The following is a 23,022-nucleotide window of genomic DNA, read 5'->3' on the forward strand; positions in this document are numbered from 1 at the left end:
GGGGTAGGCAGTTATGAACCCAGCAAAGATTGGTAGAGATTTATGCTGAAAAGAGAAGTATTAATGTCACATGAGTACATGGCCTTCTGGAAACTTAATACAGTTCTGTTTCCTCTTGTTCTAGATAGGCTAACTGGGACTGATATGGAAAGACTGATGAATCATGAGAAATGGGCACTCAGTTTTAAGAGCACAAATAAGTTTCACTCGTTTAGTCTGACAAAAGGAGAGAGAGTGTGGGTATGACTGCTATACCTAAATGCTTCAAAACATAAACTTGAAACATAAGGAAGAACCATTGAGAGAAATGTTGGTAAAAGAATGAGTGGGAATAGCCAGATATACTAAAACAACACACTCAGCCATTCAAAGAACTCAGGGTTTTAGCAGCTGCCCCATAGGAATACCAAGGTTTAAAAAGTGCTACGCAATAAATTTACGTCTAAAAGGCTTACATATGATATGGTTGCTATTGATTATACAACAGTGTACTTACTGATGCAGCAGTTCCCCATCTGTGTTCTGTCAATTAGTGATAGCTCTTTATGATCTTTATGATGCTCTTACCAAACACACCCCAAAGCCATCATTCTAACCACCAAGCATCATGAAGATACTTGAACTTTTTGGACTAGCGGGCAGTAGGTTTGAGGGTAGTTACCTTTTTCTCTGTTTCCCCATAATTCCCCACCAAGAATTCCTCTATTTCCTTCACTTTTGAGAAACAGAAGTCCCTACTCCAAACACGGTATCCTATTTTCTCTTATTCTACTTCCAGGACCAAAATCCTGCTACTAACTTCTCATACTTTGCAGCTCTGCTTTGGCCCTTGGCTAGAAAATGAGTTTTGTGGACTGCTACCTGTAGCACTCTGCTTCTTTGCTAAGAAGATGTCAGAAGCCATGCACAGATGTCGCTGCAGAAGGTGTGGAAAGTGGGTTTGGTGAGGATGGGATGGTGAAGAAATCATAAGTAAGGGTAGACAGCTTACTATGAGGTCCCACAGAATTGTGCAGCATTTGTAAAATGCAGGTATGATTGATACCATGATAATAGTGATGACTCATTTTGCATCCTATAGTATTTAATATCTTTTTCTCTATCTTTTCATCCCTGCTGTTGCCTTTAATTTTAAAATAACCAGGAGGTAAGTTTGTAATTATCTCTCTACCTTTGCAGTATAATGCTTGGAACCTCTGGAGACAGAGACAAATGCTTTTCTTTGCCTTCATTTCTTCTTTTTTTGATTTTATTTCAAGTCTTCTTTCTTTATGTGTGCTATGAATTGCTTATGGTAATTCTTCATTGAAGATAGATTTTAGATTTTTAATAACAGTTAGTAGGAAGGCCTAACAGAAAGGCAGGTCTATGAGACATATATATGTCTATATATGATGTATATATATATATGAGACTATATATATACTTTGGAAGTCACAAAGGATAAATGGCAGCAATCTGCATATGCAGATTCCTTATTCTTACACTGTTGAAGCAATCAGATCTGGATTTTTTTCCAAAATGAAAAAAATAAAATATAACGGACTCTTTCTGATTGGCTTGAATTTGTTTGCATCAGATCTGTGGAATCTGTTAGGAGAAACCACCCTGGATAGAAAAAAAGCTTATTTTTGTCTTCAGAAATAAGGCAGAAGGAATCCCTGGGAATCAGCCAGTCCCTTGTCCTGCCCCAAGTTGGAATCTATAACTGCCTATGTTGCTGTGGACAGATGATTGTCTAACTTGTTCTTGTAAAGACCTTCAGTGATAGAGATTCCCGCCCCTGCTGGACAAACTATCCCAGAACATCTCTATTTTTACTGCTGTACTCTTCCCTAATATCTAACATAAATCTTCCTGGGAGAAATTTAAATCTATTATTTCTTGTACTGTGTGTATGAGGAGCAGCTCTTCCCTGTATTTGCGGCAGCCTTTTTGGATATTTGGACTGTTATTTTCTCTTTTGGGGCTTTACAGTTCTTGTCACACTTACTGTTCTCCCCACAACCATCTTGATTTCTCCCACACATACTTTCTCTGACCCAGAGAGACCCAAACTGCAAAGGACAGTCTGGTTGAAGCATTAACAGTTCATACCACAACAGAAGAATTACTTTGGAAGGGTTCTTCAGCAATACTGGAGAATTACGTTTTGCAGCCTTGGGGAAATGGTGAGCTGGGGCTGCTTGTGTCCTGGAGAGGACAAGAGATGGGGAAGAAGCAGAGACAAAATAAGGAAGAAAAAAAGAAGAATAATCTAGAGTATCATTGCCACTGCTTCTGCTGCCACCAAGGGGATGAGAGAAGTGGGGCAGCATTCAGTTACTGCTCTTCTGGGTTCATTTTTCCTGCTTATTTTGTGTCAGTGTGGCACTGTTAACTCACACTCAGTTTATGATCAATTGCATACCCAAACATTTTCTCTGAAAGCAAACAAAAAACCCAACCTAAACCCCACCAACTCTTCAGCCAGTTCTCAATCTTCTGTTTATAGTTGATTTCTATCTTGATGTGGAAGCTTGCACTATTTCTAATTGAATTACGTCCTGTTTTTCAACCATATCTCCAGCTTCTTAGGATTTAAATCATCTCTCCTAGCATACCTGTAAACCTTCCAAACCATATGTTGCTAGGAAATTTAATAAGCATGTTTTCTAGCTCATTAGAAGTATTGTTGGTATCAAATAATTCTGAACTCAGAAACAAGTGGGCATTTCTGTAGCATAAACAGAACCTCAATCTTGGGATATTTTCTGTTTTTTAGTATGTTTTCTATGCTGTATTGCATCACTTCCAAAACTGTTTAGAATATTTTGAGTGTCAGTGAACAGAGCACTCCTGACTTCATTGAAAACTGGAAGACAAACCATGCTTCTTTAAGGCAATCAGCACCTTCCTGTACTTCTTGAATGACCTGCAGCTCAAAAACCTGAAAGCAGCTGCCAGTGTATCTCCCCCAAACAACTTGGTTCGTATCTTTTCTAACTTGACCATCTTAGTTTAACCATCTTAAAAGTGCAAAAATTAGCCCAGAAGTAAACACAAAACACACAAACTTGTGTGAGAAGAGGTGGTCTGAAGAGGTAAGGAGGCACAGTGTAAGCCTTCCCTTGAAAGAAAACAGGCTAGGAATAACCTGGAGTGAGCATGAAGGAAGCTGTGGGGGAATGACTGGAGGCCTCCCAGGGTGTGCCAGCCTCCAGGGCCTAGTAGACTAGCACATGCATTACTGAACACCTTGTGGCACGGACATCTGACCAGAATGGCTGGGAGCTGCCAGGATACTTGTAGCAATTGTGGAAGACTAGAGTTGAGCCAAGCACAGACACTTATTTTCTAAGCTTTTATGAAAAAAAAAAAAAAGAAATATATAGAATCTACTGGGTTGGAAAAGACCTTTAAGATCATCAAGTCCAAGCGTTACCCCAGGACTGCCAAGTCCACCACTAAACCATGTCACTGAGGGGCTTGTCTATTTGTGACAGAGGCAGTGACTCCACCACTTCCCTGATCAGCCTGTCCAATGCTTAACTACCTGTTCAGTGAAGAAATTTTTCCAAATATCCAGTCTAAACCTCCCCTGGGACAGCTGTTTCCTCTTGTTCCATCCTTGGGAGACCAGCCACCTCCTCAATCCATCCTCCTTTCAGGTAGTTGTAGACAGCAGTAAGGTCCCCCTGAGCCTTCTCTACTCCTAAACAACCCCAGTTCCCTCAAGCTGTTCCTCACAAGACGGGCTTAAGGCTCTTCACCAGCTTTGTTGTCTTAAATGTAGAAAAAACATATAGGGAAAATAGAATCAAAATAAAATACGTGATTTTTCTCTTAATCTGGGAGAAGACATTCTTTCGCTGTAACCTTCACCCTTTTGTGTAAATGTATTGCACATTTTCCTTGAACAGTGTTGTGGCGAGTGGGAGAATCACAGGACACAGGACTCATTCTCAACTAGGTGATGCTTCAAGTCACTTCCATCCACTTGTACCTTATTTTTCATTTGCAAAACAAAAGAGCTGCTTCTCCTGATTTCTTGAGTACCTAGAGACCTACAATCATACTAAGTAAGAACTGAGTTTTAAAATTACATGATTTTATTATCTTTTCTTTTTTACTTTTACTCGGTGTATGGCTACAGTGTGTCTGCCATTCCTTAATTTTCAAGTGTCTGACCTTGTAATTTGATGCTCTTTTCAGGTTAGCTCTTTATATTAAGCCTGTTAGAGCATCCAGAAAGAATGCAATACGTATTGTATGGCACTAAATGGAAATTCAGCAACGCTCCGTGCTCTGTCCTCCCTTCTCCAGAACGTAGTAATGCAGCGGCTGTTGATGGGAGCAGCTGAGGCCTTTTACTTCATCCGTAACCGCTCAGAACAATGAACCAGCCTCAGCCCCGCCGCCGTGCCCTCACCGTGCCGGCAGGGCGGTACCGACCGCAGCGACGGATGGGCCGCAGGGCGGGAATGTGGCCAGCACCGGCGAGGTGCCTTCCTCTGATGTCTGGCTGTCACTGGAGCCGCACAACCCCTGCCGGGTTCCCGGTTCTGCTTTTTCTCCCCCTCGGGAAGTCCTGCGGCCCAGCCCGGCCGATGCCCGCGTTACCGAGCTCCTGCCCCCAACGCGACACTGACTCAGCCACCCTTCCCCGAACCGCGCCGCCCGCGCTTTCCTCTGCATACGGGCGGGGTCAGCCGCGGTCCCCGGGACAGCGGCTCACCAGTGGCGTGACCCCCGCCCCCCTTCTCCCCGGACGCGGCGCCGAAGGGGTTAAGGCCGCTCCCTCCCGCGCGTCCGGCCGTCCCCGCCCGCGCGTCCCCCGCTAGGCCACGGCTGACCTTCACGGGAGCCGCGCCGGGCATGCGCGCCGCCGCGATCGGGGCCCGCGGGATCTGCGGGTGGCCCGCTTCGCTTCGGTTCGGTTCGGCTTGGCCTGGCCTGACCCGGCGTGGGGCGTGCGGCTTGGTCTTCCCTCCGCCCGCCTGCCCGCCAGCGGCGCGCCTGGGACCGCGGTGGCGCACGCCCTGCCCGTGCCGGGCGCGCCGTTGCCATTCGGTGCCGATGGTGCTGGCGGAGGAGCGCGGGGGGACGCGAGGGGGGACTGCGCGCCGCGCTGCAGCCTGCAGCCGCGCCCCGCCGCTTCGGCCCCTTCCCACTCCGCGGCGCCGGGGGGCGGCCATCCCGTGCGCTTACGACCCGAGTTGCGGGCGCCTCGCGGACCGGGCGGCGCTGGCGGGCGGAGGACGTGGGACTGCTCGCTTCTGCAGCCAGCCGCGGTGGGCTCCGGCGTTCCGCTAGTTCCGCGTTTGTGCCGTTAAATGGACTGCGGGTGGCTGCCCTTAATGAACGGGAATAGCAACACCTTCATGGGCCTGTGTTAGCAGTTCCACTGCAGCGAGAGCTGGAGCTTCTCCGGCAAGTGCAGGAGGCAGCAGTCTGCGTTCGCTAAAGGAAAGGCACGTCGTCTTGCTGGGAGTAGGGGAAAGGGTTCACAAGATGGGAGCCAACGTTTCTGAGTGCTTCTGGGATCTGTAAAACACTGCAGATGCCAGCCCACTGCCACCTTGTCAGGCATCCTGACAGATAGAATCGTTTTTAAGATTGTTAATACTACCAGATTCACGAGATGTGCAGCAGTTATGTTCCAGATTACATGTATATTTAGTTACAGTCGGCTAGAACCTCAGGAGTAGTTTAGGCACTGCATAAGGCCATACCACTTTGCTTGGCATATTCCTTCTGAAGGGCAGAAGGGGAGAATGGGAACTCGTAAAGAGTGTTTCCCCCTCCCAGAACCTCCGTGATTCCTATGGCTGTTGCCACACTGTACCACTTTGATTGGAGTCACCCTAAAAATCAGTGGAGGTTGTTTCCTTCACCCCCCTATGCAAATGGCCTTGTGATTTCCTCTTCACTGCCTCATGGCTGAGGCAATACTTGTTCTGTGCTTGTTTTTATTACTGATTGAGGGCAGAAATGTACTTGTTTCAGATCTGATTCTCTTCTGTTGGAAGCCTTGCCAGAAAATTCACAGCCCCTAGACAAGAATTTCAAGCAGAGGAATAGAATAAACCCCTCTCGTAACCTGGCAACATCTCAGCTATTGCTGTGTTAGGCAGACAGAGAAACATCATCCCGTCGCATGCCGCAGACCCACAAGGAGCTGTTGCAGTTTGGTGCCCCAGGCCGCCGTTGCCTGCTCTGCCATGATGGAGGAGCCAGTACTGCTGCTTGCAGAATGGCTGCCATGCTGCCAGCACCCGGCAGCTGCACTGGCCCATGTCCTTCCAGGGTCGCTGTAGCAGCAGGCGAGTGCAGAGGGAATGGTCTGCTGCTTTCTGTCCCCCTTCCCGGGGTGGCAGGTGGGCTCCCCGTTTCCAGCAGCATCTTGGGACAACACATGTGTTGTTGTGCAGGGCTTTGTGTGATAAGCATCAAGCTGTGATGCCTCACAGCAGCTGCGGTGTTACTCTCTGCCCCTGTCAGTCACCTGCGGTCTCCACTGGAACCCTTGCATTGCACCCTCAGCCCGGTCACCCCTGGGGGAGGCTGTGGATGGCTGGGAGCATGGAAGCAAGTCAGGCGCTGTGGTCGCCATGCTGCCCCCCGCCCCCTTCCTCCCGCTGCTCGCACACTCTTTCTTTCCCCTGGCTCTCACACGCTGTCGCTCCCTGTTCCCAGCTTTCAGCCTCCTGCTGTTTCTCTCTCTTGTCCAAAGGGGTTAGTTCTCAGCCTCACATGCTGGAAATGCTGCCAGTGAATGTTTCTGTGTGCTGCCTGCCAGGTCCCTAGGGAAAAGGCCTGGAAATGCAGTGCAGGAGGAGCAGTGGGAGCAAGGGAAAACCATTGTTTCTCACTGCTCGCCTGCTTGCATTTTCTAATGGGAAAACACTCCCTGTGAGGTACTGAGTTCTGTGTCATTGCTGAAGTTGCCCCCTCCCCCTTCCCCCTTGCCCCAGAATTTACCATCCTCTGATGCAGAGGAGGAGAGGCTGCAGCGCTGCTACGGAAAAGCTGAGGCATGTTTTCAGTTTGCCTCCTGCTTATCTCTGCTGTTTGGACAGAGAGGTTTAAAAAGCTGGATTTTCTGTCCCTGCAGAGTAAACACACAGAACCCGGCAGCACAAACTATTTCTGGCTTATCAGTGGAGGAATGCAGCAGCTGAGGCTTAGCTCGAGTGGGCCGTCAGGAAGGCCCTGAAGGGGCCCCCTCCCCACTCCGTGCTATTAGAAGTGTGAGAGCCCAGCAGGACTCAGAGGGGAGAGTTGGAGAAAAAGGCAGAAAAGGGAAAGAAAGAGGAAGAGAGAGAGTGAGAGAGGCTGAGCAGACCCTGATGGCTACAGACGAAGTTACAGGAGGGGCTCGCAAAGCTACGAAAAGCAAACTTTTTGAGTTTCTGGTCCATGGGGTGGTGAGTCGGGAAAGTTAGTGAGCTGGCTGGCTCTGAATAGAGGGATGAGTGGAAACTGGAGGCTCTGTGCTGGGCTGGATCGGCTCCTGCAGTGTGCTCCTGGGGCGCTACTAACTGCCTTGCCAGGAGAGCACTGGGGTCTGTAAAGCCCCAGAATATGCACGGATTCATTGATAATACAGGCTTGTGTCTGGGGGGGATGTGTGCTGTGATTTTTGCTTTGATTCTCCATGAATGGTGAATAGCGTGCTTTTCAGTCTGATCATGGTGCAGAATCTGCACTGGATCTGACCCAAATGGGCTTGTAGGACACTTTGTTCTGTAATCAAACTTGTGTTTTGAGAAGCAATTCTGATGAAAGCCTGATGAAGTCTTGTGGTACTGCCTCTCGGTCTTGTCTCCAGTCTTGGCTCTTATGTATCCTCTGGCTACTTAACAGGTGACTTTCAGGGGCTTGGAGAGATTAGCTCTGCAGATCTGTAACAGTATGAGAACTCACCCACGAGAGAATTTCAGGGTACCATGCTTAATTAAAACAATCCTTAAGATCTTTAAAATTTTTCCAGCTTTTGTTTAAGAATCAGGTCTTCCATCTCCATTTAAGGGGAAATGCTAACCCTGTTTTGCTGCCATTGGAAATGATGTTCTTTAAATGACTCTAGTGATTGAGGGCAGTCACCATTTATAACATATGGATTTCTTATATTGATACACAGTTAACAAAAATAAGACTGTTAAAGAGTCCCAAGGGATGCAGATGTTTGGGTGCTGATAGTATCCCAAGTGCTTTCTCTCTTGAAGATTCCGCCACCTCCTGTGACACCTTTTTGAAGACGTCAGGTGGGGGTTCTTTTGCAGAGATCATAGAAATCTGTGGAGCTCACAGCGGGCTCCTGGATTGTCTCCATAATTTGACTTTATTTCAGGTGTGTAGGAGCTAGCATGTGTCCTGCAGATCCTGAATATGGTGGGACTTGCGAGGCTAAGGACTTTAGGTGGCATTCTGTGTTTGTGAGAGCAGGGAACATGTGATGTGGTGCCACTGTACAGGAGCAGTCTGATGTGAGGTTGGCAGATGTACAAGGATGACTGAGGATCAAGTGTGCAGGTCTGTAGCAGTGCTTTTGTTGTGGGTATTAAGGTTCATTAAGGTAGCCTCACTAAGGATGGCTGTAGCTCTGCAGAACCATAGGCGAGGTGGGAGGGGTGGGCAAATGGGATGCTTTTGCCTTTTCCAAGGTTTCTGTTGGCATTTGCACACCAGTTGTCTTCCTTTAGGATCAAAAAGAGTGGCAAAAAGTTATGTGAATGTGCCTAGATGGACTTCATGTGAAAGCAGGATGCTAGCCTCTTCAGCATGCGAATTTTTAATTTATACCAGAATGAATATAGCGGAACTCATTTCCATTGCTTATTTGGATGCTGAATACTCTGTCTTTTCCGCCCTGGGAGTTTTGCCACTAGTGGCATCTTATGTGAATATCTGCATTTGCCTGGAATATCTGCATTTGTTTTGCCATCTTCCCTCTACTTGTCAGTGAGGCTGGAGCTTCTTGTCTGTTACTCTGTTGCCTGAACACCTTCTATATGACCCGCTCCTTTCTTCCATGATAATCTCCTTTTTTGCTTCCTTGTTTGTTCCTTCCTTTAGTTTCTTCCTCATCTCAGGTTCATTTTGATCAAAACGCAGGTGGGGATAGTCAGTCTTCTGTTACTTAGAAAAGGTGAAAAAAAATTATGACTTCATTTTATGTCTTTAGGCCCATATCCTACCAATAAGACCATGTGCCATCACAGCCATTACCTTGAGTTTACATATTGCTGGCTATTGAGTTTTATTACCAACCACAGTGTGTCAGCATCTGAATTAATTCCTTGAAAAATAAAGTTACATAGTGAACTTTACTGGAATTCCTTGGAGTCAGTTTCTGCTCTAATTCCAGGGGAAGATCTCCTCTTAAAATTATGTTTTGTTTTGTTTTTTTTATCTATGCTAACATTATTTGAGTTGGTTATTGCAGGCTTCTTCTGTCTCCCCTGCCCCCCCCCCCCAAAAAAAAAAGGGGAGAGGTAAATAGAGGTAGAAAGTTGTGAGAAAATTTTTTGCTATGTGAGCACTTTAATGAACAGGATAATTTTGCAGTATTTCCCAAGTGCAGTTAGCTTTTGGATTCGCTTGATCTTTCTGGAAACATACGTTCCTTTGCTAAGGTCACTTTGCTCTTGTGCACCTGATCTTGCCTTTGTTCTTTACCATATGGGCAGCTTAGAAGATGTCTTTTTCCTTTTTTGTCCCAGTCAAGTAAGATAACCTTTGAAGGGTGAAATCTCTTAGTGATTAAAAATCCCAAGTGCAATACTTCATTCTCATTCTGCTGGAGTTCTTGATAGTTTGGTACACCTCTGGTTAGCAGTTCTTCTTTTTAAGAGTTGTTTCAGTTATTTGTTTTTATAATTCTTTTACGTCTGTTTGATCAGGATCTTGCACATTTGTTTTGTGGGAAGAGGTAATTTTTTTTTGTTTCCCAAAGGTGTCATCCCTCACTTTGTCCTCTTTTTTTGTTATTGTACCTCTCTTCTCTGTTTCTAGCACTTTTGTGGATTAATACGGTTTTAATCACCACACTTATGTTGATTTATCTCCTTACTGATGCGTTTTCTACTGTCCACTAGTACGTTCCAGGCTGTCTTTATGATATCTTCCTGTAGGTGTCCAGCTGTTGTCTTAAATTTTGTTGACCCAGACCAAGTTTTTTATCTTCCTGCAGGCTGTTCCTTTTCTTGGTTTATTCTATCCTCTAGACCCTAACACAGGCCTCTCTGCTGGCTGTATCCCTTTAAAGGATGTTACCTTTGTCTTCCTCTACCAGCCCCCCACCCCCTTTTTTTTTTCTTTTTCTTAATTTTTCTTACTCAAACAGGTATCTTCCCATATAGCCTTGAGAAGGTCTGTGATGCAGATTGTGCTAAAGCTCTTGTCCAGACATTTGTCCTTTGTGACTCACTTGCAGCAGCCTTCTCTTTGGTGCCTTGTACTGTCGACCTTGCCTGTGTCATCTTCACACAAGAAGCTGCTGAGAGGTTCGTTTTCTTGTCCTGTTGTTCTGACCTTTTAAATCTGCTTTTGTGTCCTTTTTCTGTTCCCACTTTAGCTTCCTTCCAAAACCAATCTTCTTGCCTTTTATACAAAAGATACGCCTGTAAAAGTCTATGTCCCTTTCTTAACTATCAAGTCATATCTGTATTTACAATATACCTGCTGTCAGTTCAGATCACCTTCTTTTTCCCATAGCGATCTGTTCTTTGTCCTCTGCACTTTGCTTAGGAAGCTCTTGTTGTTAATACAAGTCCTCATCCATATTTATTTTCTGCTAATATGTGTTTTTTTTGATAGTTCCTGCCAATCTGTACAGTTTACTATTAGTTACGCATCAAGACTGCTAATTTATACGAACCTGTGTATCACTTATGTGACTCCCTTGCTTATCCTCAGTCTTCTTTTTGTCTCATTACCTACCTCTCAAATCCAGTAATAGAATTTTATGACAAGTACAGAAATGGTGTTATAATTTCAAGTACAGTGAAAGAAAGGTCTAAAAGCATACCATCATGTAAATAGATGTTTAATAGAGTGATAAATAACTTGTTGCCAGTGTTAAAAAAGACAAAGAGACAGGTGTGGTGCCCTAAAGATGTACAGAGTATCTAACAGATTTATCAGCAACTTGGAAAAGGGGATGAGCAGTGAATTACATAAGCAAGTTTTGAATCTCCTCATGCATTGAACTGTGACCATTCAGCAGCAAGACTTGGATGTCCCTGTGAACTGACTAGTGTGTAGCCACTGCTCCTAAGAAAGCAAGTAAACTGTTAGTCTTGTTAAGAGATGGGGCAGAGAATAATACAGAAGCAGTTGTAAATCCATGGCATATACTTACAAGAATATTTTTCTGATTTTGGTTGTTTGCATAACTAACAAGGAAGAAGTGGGGTAGCTCAGAGGACAGTAGTAGTGGGAGGCCTGTGAAGACTTCAGGAATAAGAGTTTCTTATTTTTTTCTATTTATAGTATCTAAGGATGGAGATTGATTAGGAAAGTTGCAAAATCTCTGTCACTGGAGGCTCTTAGGCATTGGTTAAAGAAGTAAACAGAGGTACTGGTGGTACTTACTTGAGACGAGGAAGGACTGTATGATCTTACGGACTTACATTTCACTATGGCATAAAAATTATATTTGTTTTATTAGAATGGCCATCTGTTTTAAGTGGATAAAAGTGACTGTTTCTTCCACCCAGTCATCAGCTTGTAGAGATCACTAGTAGAAGTAGTGAAGTGAGGAGAATACTAGGTTTGAAAAAAGTAGAACTTTACTAATGAAAAATATCCCACTTATTTTTATATTACCTTGGCTATAAATGCTATCTTGTCAGAGCATAAATCAGCTAACACTAGAAAGGCTAGAAAAGAGCTTCATGAACTGTCATTTTTGGAAAGTTTGTTCCATTTCCCTAATAAAGGGCTGTCTGCATGGTTCTCTGTGCTGGGACAGTGTCAGGGCACAGGTCCTGGAATGGAATCACTGGTTTGTTGCATACGCATTTCCCTGGTTTGTTAAACAAGGAGATGTTTGCGGTAAGTATAAGACAGCTTGGAGAAATCAAGGGACCTTACCGCAGTGGAGAAACTTGATTTGGCGGGTATTTGCAGAAGGCTGGTAGGGTGAAAACACCATAGTGTTCAGCCATGTAAGTAAGGTCCGAACACAAATGGCAGGTTTGTCCTTTCCTAGCCTGGACTAACTGCAGGCTAGCAGATACAGAAAAGTTCACACACAATTAAGAAAAGAAAATTGTATTGATTATATTAGTTACAGCTAGGACTTCAGTAGAGATCAGTGTGATTTTGTGCAGTATTGGCTTGTTAAACTAATTTGAGTTGCTCATTGAGAAATCTTGGATTTGCTGATGAATATAAGTGCATAGATGTAATCGATCTGTGAAAGGTTTGAATTGCTCTTCTGTTTTTGTTGGTTTTGGTGGTTTGGTGTTTTTTTTTCTTTTTTCCTTTTTTTCTTCCTTGTTTGGTTAGTTGTTTGGGTTTTTTTTAAGAAATACTGTAGGAATATGAAAACAGTCACACTGGATCATTTGGCCCAAGTGTACTCAGTTGCAGGAAGCAGCAGAAGACTGCATGGAATTACACGAACAAGGCGAAAATGTAGTGATGCTTGATCTCAATACTTAGCATTTTGTAGCCCTAGAGCTTTCTGACCCAAAGCCGCCTTCTATGCGTGGTATCTCTGCATGGATTTTATCCATGTAGGTTAGTCCGCTGATGTCTTCCTGAACCCATATAAACTTTTAGCATTCACAGGGTTTTGTGTCAGGAATTTTTGCAGCTTATCTTGCGTAAGGAAGTCTTTGGTCCTGCCAACTGCTAATTCTTGTCAGGGAAGAGACAGCGAGCTCTTGCTCAGTCTCCTCTCTTTCCATGATACTCATGCTGTTGGAGAGCTCTGTTACTTCTCCCTTGTCAAAGCATTTCTTTTTACAGAGTGAAAAGGTGCGTTCTGATGGTTCTTCACACAAAATCCTTTTCATTCACTGTATCATCACAGTAGTGGATGTAATCAGATCTATTAAAATGAGCAAGCTGATGGAACTCAATGGTATATAGGACTTGTTACTTTCAGTTCCAAAGATAGTTTTGTTTTTCTTTCTTGGATGCATACAAGTGCTTCATTTGCAGCTTGATGTCTGATTATTCTGAGCCGTGAATGGACATATATGAAATTGAAACTTCTTCTCAAGTTGCAATTTTTGTAAATGTGATGGTTTTTAAGTTAAAGATTTTTGGATTTTTGTGGACATTATGTAAAGTTGAGTGGAACCTGGAACAGTTAGACCTTTATGCCAGGATGTGAAAGCTTTTGGGAAATGGAGGAAGGTGAATATGGCAGACATGTTAAAAGAATTGCAATACTGATGTTTCTCCTTATTAAATCACTATAAAATTCATAGATTTTAAAAGGGAATTCATATGAAGTAACATCTGCAGTTATAAGAGAGGAGAGAAGCTGTCTGGGAAACCATTTGTGCAGTCAGAAACTGGTTGCCATCAGGAAGCACCAGTCTAGTCCGAATTTCTTAGTTGTTTCAGATACTTCTAGTGATCCATTTGTACCTCCAGACAGCATCTGGCATCTCCCCTTGCTTTTGCTTATGTCCTATAGAAATCAGTAGCTACTGTAATGCCTTGGCAGGATATATTGTCTAGCCAAGGTAGCTTCTATTTTTAGTTAAAAAAACATGCTGTTTGTATACTTGGTAATTATTGCTGTTCTCAAAATCTGCCAGTTGCTGTGTTAACAAGAAGCCCATGGCTGTTCACTGCATGCCATCAGAGTCCTTCTGTGTAGTACAAACATGGATAAAGTTGAGTCTTTCAGAAGAAGAAATTGCTGTAGGTGCAGCTCAATGCTACATGGCATTGCACTGACTTCCTGCTCTTTGTTCAGTCTCTTTCTAAGGATCTTGTAGGTGGTTTTGCTCTTCTTTTCTTGACATTTTCACTTGTCAGTTTCCAGGTTATTTTCCTCTGTCTGGTATGTCCAGACAGGAACCCTTCCTTTTTCTGCTTCAGCATTTTGGTCACTATGATGTTGATGTCCCTGGAGAAAAGACTGCAGCAGAAATACATAGAAAAGCACCACTCCAGTGCTGTCTCTCATTTCTGCCACGAGGGAGGAGAAGTTCACTTGAAGAATGGCGAAGTGGAAAGAAACTGTCATCTGATGTGATAGAAGGTTCAGGCAGGGAAGAAAGTAGAAAAGCCAGATGTGTGGCTTTGGAAACTGGGCAGTGGAAGGCAGCGATAGGGACTTGGCAGCAGTTGTTGGGGAGGGAGGTGGTATGCTTGTGGCACTGACACTGTGCTTAGTTTTGGAAGGGTGTAGTCAGGGGCAGCGGTAGACTGTGTACAGTAATGCGGGCAGTCAGCAGAACTCTTAGGGACCAGTATACAAGCATGAAGCATTGGTTGTGCGCCTTTCACAGAACCACAGAATGGTTAGGGTTAGAAGGGACCTTGAAGATACCTAGTTCAACCCCCCTGGCTCTCTAAGTGCTGTACTCTGTCCTTGCTCTGCAGGCAGCTCTGCTCTACTCTTCATCTTCTCAGAGCTGTGAGAGTGGTCCCTTCAGCAGGGGACATAGTGTGATCTTACTCATTTCCTGTGCCCCACAGTGATTTTCCCCTCTGTCCATTAAAGTGAAGTACTGCAGAGTATATGTATATGGAGTCAATGCAGGAAAAAAAGTGGTTAGGTCTGTGGGTAAGAACAGTTGGGTCAGGTAGAGGTGTCTAGGGTAAACAATTTCCTAGGAAGGAGGATGTGTCAGTGCTGTTTTGCACTGCAGCCTTTACCATGGAAGATACTTGTTCAGGAAAGATTGCATCCCTCTGAGAAGAGGCGAGAGACAGATCCTAACCCCTAGATAGGTGCACCTCCAAGATTTCTTTCAAAAGACGTAATGGTAGTGAAGTACTCTTTCGTATGAAGACATCTTTTTTTTTTTTTAATGTCAATATTGTGAAAAATTCAGTGTATTATGTGTCACTGCCTTGTCTTGCACGTGTGTTAGAGAACAAAATAGGCTTTTAGACATGTAAGGTACTGCTTGTGTGTTCTCCTTTTACAAGTTTACATAGAGAAAACATTTTTGTATCTTGGAAGTCTGGTGGGCTTGCAGCAGGGAGATGGCAATTGTGCAGTAAGTTATATTTCTTCTGTGGGTGATACTGGCGATGGGAACAGGAGAAGGGAAATTGAATATGCTTTTACTAGAGCAGTCTCTTTTTTCTCTATTTTGTCATTTCTCTGTGTTTTTCCTATTTTGATGTGTAACAAAGGGAACTGAAGGAAGCTCAAAGACCTCAGGCTTAGACTGAGAGTAGGCCTGGCTTGCTGACCTTGTTCTCCAGGCCTTAATGTGTCCTTCGTAGTAGCAGGAAAGAGGGCCTGCAGTCTGATCCTTGTGGCCAGACAGTCTCCATGAGGGATGAACATGAGATGGGAGTGCTCGGGATCTTGTCTCTCCTGAATGCCTGTCAAATGTCCCCAGCTGATTGACAGGCAACAGCAGGCCCAGTGGTCTGCTCTTTGCTGCAAGATGGCCACGAGGTGTAGGTTGACAGACAACAGAGAGATGTTAAGTACAAGCTTAAGTGAGAAGCGTTTTCTGGGCCATTTGTTCCTGCTGACTCTGCCTGGGTCAGAGGGTGGGTGTGAGTACGTGGGAACGGAGAGAGCTGCTCTGTTCCAGCAGTTTTCATAGCTCTGTGTTTATGGGAGATGTTTCCAGCTCTGCACAGAGCCTCAGCTTTGCCTTTTTACTGCGTCCTTCTGCTTCTCTGCTCAGTGGCCAGACCCACAACCAGTTTCATACATGAATACTTGCTGAATTCATGTGCTTGGTTCCCTGTGCTGGTCTGTGTCCTACCTCAGCCTTCTTCCTCTCTCCATACTGATTGTAGCCATTGATTCTTTGCTGATCATTCCCCTTCTTCATGCATACGAGTGCAAGGAATGTTGAAAACTTGTGATGATCAGGGAGGGCACTGAGCTGGGGCTTTGGGGGCCACAGTGCACGTGGGTGGTTAATTTGCAGATGCAGGTCCAAATTATGTTTAGAATAATATGTAATTATATATTGTAATTACATCTTTACAAATTATAAAAGGATGATGTAAAGATTAAATAAACTTTTTTATTATTTTTATTTTATTTATTAGTGGTGCAAAGACCTTTTTCTTCCCATCTCCCAGTGGACTGTCCTCCATACCCTCCATGGTGCAAGCACCTCCCTTTGGAGACCACTAGTGTACTTCTCCCTAGTACTTTTTCTTGGCTTTAACTGTTGATAACTTAGTGAAGTTTCTGAGCCAAATATGTTTTCCATGTCATTAGCACCTCTTTGGAAAGGGGTTTCACAGGCTGACTACCCACTGTGAGGCAGACTATATCCTCTTTTGGCTGTCTGAGAGCCTGACTCCTCCTAACCAACTCTGATGACTGAACTTCGTTATTCTGGAAGGGGCATCGAACAGTCAATCCCCAACTGCCACCTCCAGGCCACTCATGATTTTGCAGAGCTCTAGTAAATGCCCCCCTCAGGTTACCTCTTTTGTGATGGAAAATCATAGTGTATTTATTTTCAGTTACTTGGATGCAGTTCCATATCTTAATCATTCCTGTGCCATTCTTTGTTGTTTTTTTCAGTTTTACTCTACTGGTACCTGCAGGAACCAGAACTGCACGTAGCATTCATCGTGTGGGCAGACTATGGACAGGGGCACAGTGATGTTCTCTGTTCCTTTCCTTGTCATTTCTTTTGTTTAATGGCTTTTTTTTTTGACCTCTAGTAAGCAGTGAACTGCTGTATTATTTTTTTTCCTGGACATGTCTGTTTAACATCATGCTTCTGTTGGGCTACAGTCAGCTCAGAGCCCCTTGTTTTGTATATGATGACTGGATTGGTTTTCCCCCATGTTATTCACTTCATTATGTATTGAAATCCATTTTCATCTTCCTTTTTAACGTTCATTCTGTCTCATAAAAGTCCTTCTGCAGTTCTTTGAAGCTGGCCTTCATCCTTGCCAGCTTGAATAACTTAACATTATCAACAAACTTTTTCACTTCCTTGCTTTTTTTTCTCTTATTTTTTCCATTTTTTCCTCTTTTGTTTTTTTAATCCCTCCCTTCTTCCCCTCCCAGGTTGCTTATGAATATGCTAAAAAGTGTGAGTCCCAGCAACACACTGCATGTGCCTTCCTTTTCAGAAACAATTACTTTACGTCATGTATCCATAATGGATGCTACTGCCTCTTGGTTCCCTTAGAAAACTTTGTAGAGGGATTTTACTTTCAAAAGACTTTATTTTTTTGTGTGTGTATGTGTGTACTTATCTTTATTCATATACCAGTTCAGATGCCTATAGGCTATGTGTGCATTTCTCTGTATTTTCATATATATGTAGACAGATAATAAGCATCTCGATAATTAGAATGAAACTAAGCTCTTCTTTCTGTTTTAAATTCTATTTTACAGGTGGTAATTATTTTACTGGTGTTTTTCCATGATGACTACAAACTTCTAGGATTTAGAATCGAGATTACTCTGTGTCTTGATCAGCATTAAGCTTTTGATTTGACCCTGAGTGTCTCTCCAGAGCATGCTGAAGTCAACATAAATGTCAGGACTTAGAACGCCTATAGGGGCTGCTGACAAGCTACCACATTCCCTTTTTTCTTTTTATTTTAAAGGCTTGATAGAGACATCACCTTTTCTTAAAAGATGCTTGTCACTTTATGAACTTACACTGCTCTCCGGTGTAGGTGAAGCAGAGGGCTCTTAATGGAAAATGTTTTACCATTGTGTTTCAAGGTTCACCTTTGCTTGTTACAGTCTCCCTTCTGATCAAAGCAGCCTGCTAGTCAGTGCAGAATCTGAAGCGCTGTAGATGTGAGCTTGCTTGTGGCTTGATTAGCATGTGAACTGCACCAATCTGGGCTGCGTGTAGCTGCCATGGAGCTTTTTCTTCGGTCTGAAGGTAGAGCTTTCTTTAAGCTGGTCTGGATATGTTACTGACCAAAGAGTGTTTTCCCAAGCCTAGTATTTTTCATCCTTCTTTCCTGTCTACTTTATCACTGAATGCCTCTTTACTATATCCAGGAAATACCAGTGCTCTGTGTTGCTGCTTAGTGTTTACAGGATGGTTAAAATGGGGAATGTACTGGAGCTAGTGTTTGATTAAGTACAAATGTCTTAGAAGCTGAAGAATCAGGGACCAAACTGGCTCTTCTTTCTGTTTCGCTTCCTCTCTAGCGACCTGGGATGCCATCAGGAGCTCGAATGCCCCATCAGGGGGCTCCCATGGGTCCCCCAGGTCCCCCATACGTTGGAAGCCCCTCAGTGCGACCTGGGATGCCCCAGACCGTGATGGAAACAACAAGAAAACGCACTGCACCACAGCAGGTCCAGCAACAGCAGGTGCAGCAGCAAGTGCAACAGCAGCAGCAAGCCACTCAGAACCGAACTAGGAGGTGAGTGTTCCAGAAAGAAAATACGGGAGGACAATTTGAGGGAGAAAAAAAACAGTATCTTTTTAGTAATAGGTAACACCTTTAAGATCAAACAAGACAGGATAGAAGATTTAGATATTGTTTGTTTCTTAAAGCAGGAAAAAGATTGGTAAATTTTACTCTCTACTTTGTGAATGATCTTGAACAAACTGACCTTTACTAATGTCTGGCTTTGCAGTTATAATGCTTTTACCTCACAGGTTTATCGGGCTATAAACCTGGCTGTTATATTTAGCCTTTAAAGTTTATGAACAGATCTCTTCTAATATAGTACAATTACTGCATTATCTGGTGTGTATATTTTCTCTAATTTCTGACTGGCTAAGAAAATGGTTTGTAAACAAGACAAGTAGAAAATAAATTTCATTTGTCATGTGAAGTACTGTAGTTACTCAGGAGAGTGGTAATAAAACTTGCAATTGCCACAGGCATTCCTGCATATAAACTAAAGAGATATGCATAGAAAATAATTTCATATCATTAGAGTTTTTTTTTTAAAGGAACTTTCTTTTTAAAATGTGCCACTTTGTACAGTGCTGAATGCATTCTCTCTTAAGTAACAGCTAATTTCTTTGGGCAACTTATTAACCTCAGCACTCTTGGGTTCCTAGTGTGAGCCAGTTCCTGATAAATACAGCAGACATTTAGGTGATCTGCCTTTTGCAAAACAGTATAGGTGTATATATAGATGGAGACAATGTTCTGGTGGTGTCATCATATCGAGTTGTAGGTAAAATATGATTCTCTTAGCTCAGTTCTTTAGGAGCCCTGCTCTTTCTGAGTTATTTGCCTTGGATCAGCAAGCCAGACTTGGGAATGCTTATATCTGGGATGCATCTGGAAAGGACACCAATCCTGAGAGTATTGATATATTATGATTGGATAAGATTGAATACAGAAGGAATGTGTATGAGAGCAGCACATGAGCGCAGGAAATGTATGTGCATCTTGGAGGACTTCCCCAGCACTAGGCAAAATGCATGTTCCACAGCACCTACCAGGAGGTACTCCTGGAAACTGCACAAAATAATGCCTAGCCTTCAAATATACATGGTTGTTATAACCTGAAAATTTGCCCCTGTTGATTAATTAAGGTAAACTTTAGTCATAACTTTAGAAGTATTTTCTAAAATTAGATGTTGTAACTCACAAAAGAAAGTGTTCCCCCTCCCCCGTTCTCAACTTCTGTGCTTCTCATTTGGAACCCAGCAGTGATCTCTCATGTAGCAAATCCAGCTCACACTAGTGCTTCCTAGGTGCCCAGGAGTGTTTCTCTGTTTCTTCTGCCATGTCTTCCCCTCAGATAATGTGTTGAATATTTCCCTCTTGTTCATTTATGCCTCCCTGTTGTTTCCCATTGAAATTCTTCTGGTTTTGTTTTTTGTTTTTTGTTTGGTTTTTTTTTTTTCAGGCAGACTTTCCTGGCACCTTAGGTGCAGGTCTGGGAGTAATAGACTCCTATGTTGTATGGCACAAACAGGCCAAAAAGGTGTAGTCACCCTTTCTTGGCAGGTTTGGTGGAGACCAAAATCTCATTTCTGTAATAGACTCTAGGAGAACTGGTTGAGACGCAGGTTGTTGGGGCTTTTTCGGTGTCCTTGATCTTTGCTTTTTAATTGCAAGCCTTTGGGTTTTTTGCATGTGTGTGCCTATCCCATTTCCCTTTGGAAAGGTGGAGTTTGTTCATGCATTACTTCCATATTCTGTGAAGTGTTGCAGTGCAGATTTGATTTTGTGAGCTGTGGAAGGTGTTGGAGGTTCACACCATGTAACACTCATACACTTTAAAAAAGGGACATTTTTCACCTACGAGGTGGGGTGTGACTGTGTGGATGAATTTTCTGCCCCTGAGGAAGGATGTAGTTTGCACCTCTGGGCACAAAGAGTTCCTCAGTCTTGGCTTCTATGGGCAAAGGAGAGAATCTAAGGATGTGGTATTTCAGGCCAGGCTTCTTATTAGCAAATGTAGGAAGGGTACTCCCTTCCTACACAGCAATGTGCGTGGAAACAATTTTTACGTGGACATAGCTGATGACAGACTTCCTGTATAAAGACAGTAAGGAGGGGCATCCATGTGACATGGCAGAGTGGTAGCAGGCAGTTGTTTTCTCCCAATTGTCTGTCACAGATGGAATGATTCATTTCCTGCTTAAAGATAAAGGCCTCACAAATTATAGAGGTGAAGAATAAGGTCTGAGTTCCTTCTTGGCCTTGTTAGAGAGAGCTAGATGATGGGTTTGGTGGGCACAAAGAGGTTTTAGAATCTGAAGAGTTCAAAAGACAATGTATTTGGCAATCATCCTGACAGAACCATTTCTTAGGCACATATACATTTGTGTCTGTTCACAAATACAAGGATGTTTTTAAAAGCAGATTTGTAAATGTGCTTACATATGGGTATGGACACATTATGTATATACACAGCAGGCACACATATATCTTTCCACTTGTATGTTCATAAAGATGAAAAATGTGGAAATGTAAGCCCTTTTGCGTGTCATCACCTTTGCATATCGCTCATGCAAATGCATTATAATAAAACAAATGTATATATGTAGGGAAGGGTGTGTATATATGTGTGTTTTCATACGTCATATGGAATACACATACATGTTTTCATCAGCACTCAGTTTTAGGCTTGAATGAATGAGTGCACATCATTTGTTTGAACAAGTTCACATTCTGTTTACAGACACTCAACCACTTACATGTGCATGTGCATAGGTGTATCTATGCCATTTTCACACACGCACACTGTCCTCCTACATGTTTTTTCTGCATCCACAGACAGCATGAGCACATGCACTTGCATACATTGCTGCCCGGCACCATAGAAGATGCTGTGATCAAAGAACTTGCACACTTCTTTCCAAGATGCATAACAGACAGCCCTGATTTGTTCTTAGCTAACTACCTCCCCAGGCTGCTGAGAGAAGGGGTCCTAGGTCCTGGGCATGGGTGAGACCCTTTTGCTGATGCATGCACAGCTGTGCACCAGCATGTGGAGATGTCAGGATAATTTAGCAGGTGGCCTCGTTACTCCTAGATCTGTCACCATGGTAACGTGTTTTTTTCTTTAAAAAATGTACAGTGCCAAGAGGAGGAAGATGGCTGACAAAATTCTCCCTCAGAGGGTGAGTCGCTTTCATTTCCTATTCCCTTCACAATCAGTTCAGGATCTTAGTGTAATTAGAGGGGTTTTAGAAAATACTTTCACTTTTTGTTTAAAAATCTAATTAAAAAGTAAGTAGGCAGTGGGTAAAAGTCTCGAAAGCTAGGCTGGGGCTGGAGCTGGGGGCTGGGAGTGTGGAGCACAGCCGGCCTGTGCCGGCCTCGTGCCCTGGGTTAGCCGAGCCAGCACTGCCACTTGCTGGATGGACAGTGGTGCTGGGCCGTGAACTATAGACTTGACGCTGGGGCCCTCTGGGTCTTAGGGATGTTTTTGATCAAATTTTGAGGCTGGCCAAAAGCTAGTTCAGGGCACAGCTGTGCCTGTAGGAGATGGGCTTGTTCTCAGGTCTCTCTGGCCCAGTAGAGCTGCCAGGTTCTAATCTCTGTGGTTGCATCCTAGTAGGACTCCAGTGAACCCATGTAAACAACAGTTCAAGGGGCCTGCATTGTCCAGAGAGTTATTAATTCTCTTATCCCTGGGGATATGTCTAGCTTTTAGTGTCTGCCTATGCTTGATCCTCAGTGCTTAAATCTTCTACTTCCTTTGTAAACATCAAAATTTCTCTCTGCTCCTCTTCTCTTTCATTATTCCCAGATGTTTCCTTTCCTGTGTCCTCTTCTGTACAGTTCTCCCCAAACCTACTTGGTCCCAAAATGCAAGCTTCCTTAGTCTTCAAAACACACAGCCGTGTCACATCCTAGACCCAGTTTCTTTAGCTTCTGGTGCTTTTTCTGGAATAAAAATCACTTTGAAAGGTGTGTAGATCTCCATGTCCTTTACAAGTCTACCTCTCCACTGCTAGTGTAAGCCCAGACTTCCCAGCAGCCTCCACATTCTCTTCTGTGGCATTCTGCAGGTACCTAGTGCCAGCTTTCTGAGGAGGTGAGCCCACTTTGGTATTCCTCATGTCGTATCATCACTTCATTTCTTGTAATTCGAGCCACCCTTTGAAAGCACAGCCCCTCATAGCTTAGCCATTAGTTCTCTCATGCTGCTGTCTTGAAAGGACTAAGCTACAATTAAGTCCAGAAGTTTGAACTACTCGCAGCCTCCATGGTATTTGTATTGAAGCTATTCCTGCATTTCTGTATCTTGCTTGGAGTCTCTACTTTCTTAGAATGAAAACTACATTTCTTGTGCTGTAAATTCTGTCTGTCCCACACATACTGTTTCCACAGAACACTGTATGTCCTCTGTGGTGAGGCTGTTGCTTTAAATATATGTCCATTTCAAGGCTCTTCTTCCACCCCCCCTCCCACCCCCCCGTCTGGTACCTTTCTGAGATAAAAAGGTCTCCT

At 43.7% G+C, this 23,022-nt stretch overlaps 1 protein-coding gene across 9 annotated transcripts in view; it reads left to right on the plus strand.

Moving 5' to 3' along the window:
• The window catches only part of SMARCD3 (SWI/SNF related, matrix associated, actin dependent regulator of chromatin, subfamily d, member 3), an 83,716-nt gene that overhangs the window by 22,547 nt on the left and 38,147 nt on the right, over window positions 1-23,022 (plus strand). For 4 of the 9 annotated variants that reach the window (XM_061346300.1, XM_061346299.1, XM_061346298.1 and 1 more), the window contains 2 exons: window positions 18,296-18,513; window positions 21,644-21,686. In XM_061346300.1, the coding sequence (XP_061202284.1) occupies window positions 18,305-18,513; window positions 21,644-21,686 (252 nt within the window). In that variant the 5' untranslated portion in view covers window positions 18,296-18,304. Of the gene's footprint in view, window positions 1-5,741; window positions 5,767-7,013; window positions 7,410-7,440; window positions 7,849-8,493; window positions 8,518-10,337; window positions 10,491-18,295; window positions 18,514-21,643; window positions 21,687-23,022 lie in introns of those variants that run through there. The other 5 variants (XM_061346305.1, XM_061346297.1, XM_061346304.1 and 2 more) reach the window with 5 other exon arrangements.

This window comes from Neopsephotus bourkii, unplaced genomic scaffold, assembly GCF_033783945.1.
Source record: "Neopsephotus bourkii isolate Nb327-2 ecotype Australia unplaced genomic scaffold, CSIRO-AGI_Nbou_v1 NB_272, whole genome shotgun sequence".
Taxonomy (NCBI): domain Eukaryota; kingdom Metazoa; phylum Chordata; class Aves; order Psittaciformes; family Psittacidae; genus Neopsephotus; species Neopsephotus bourkii.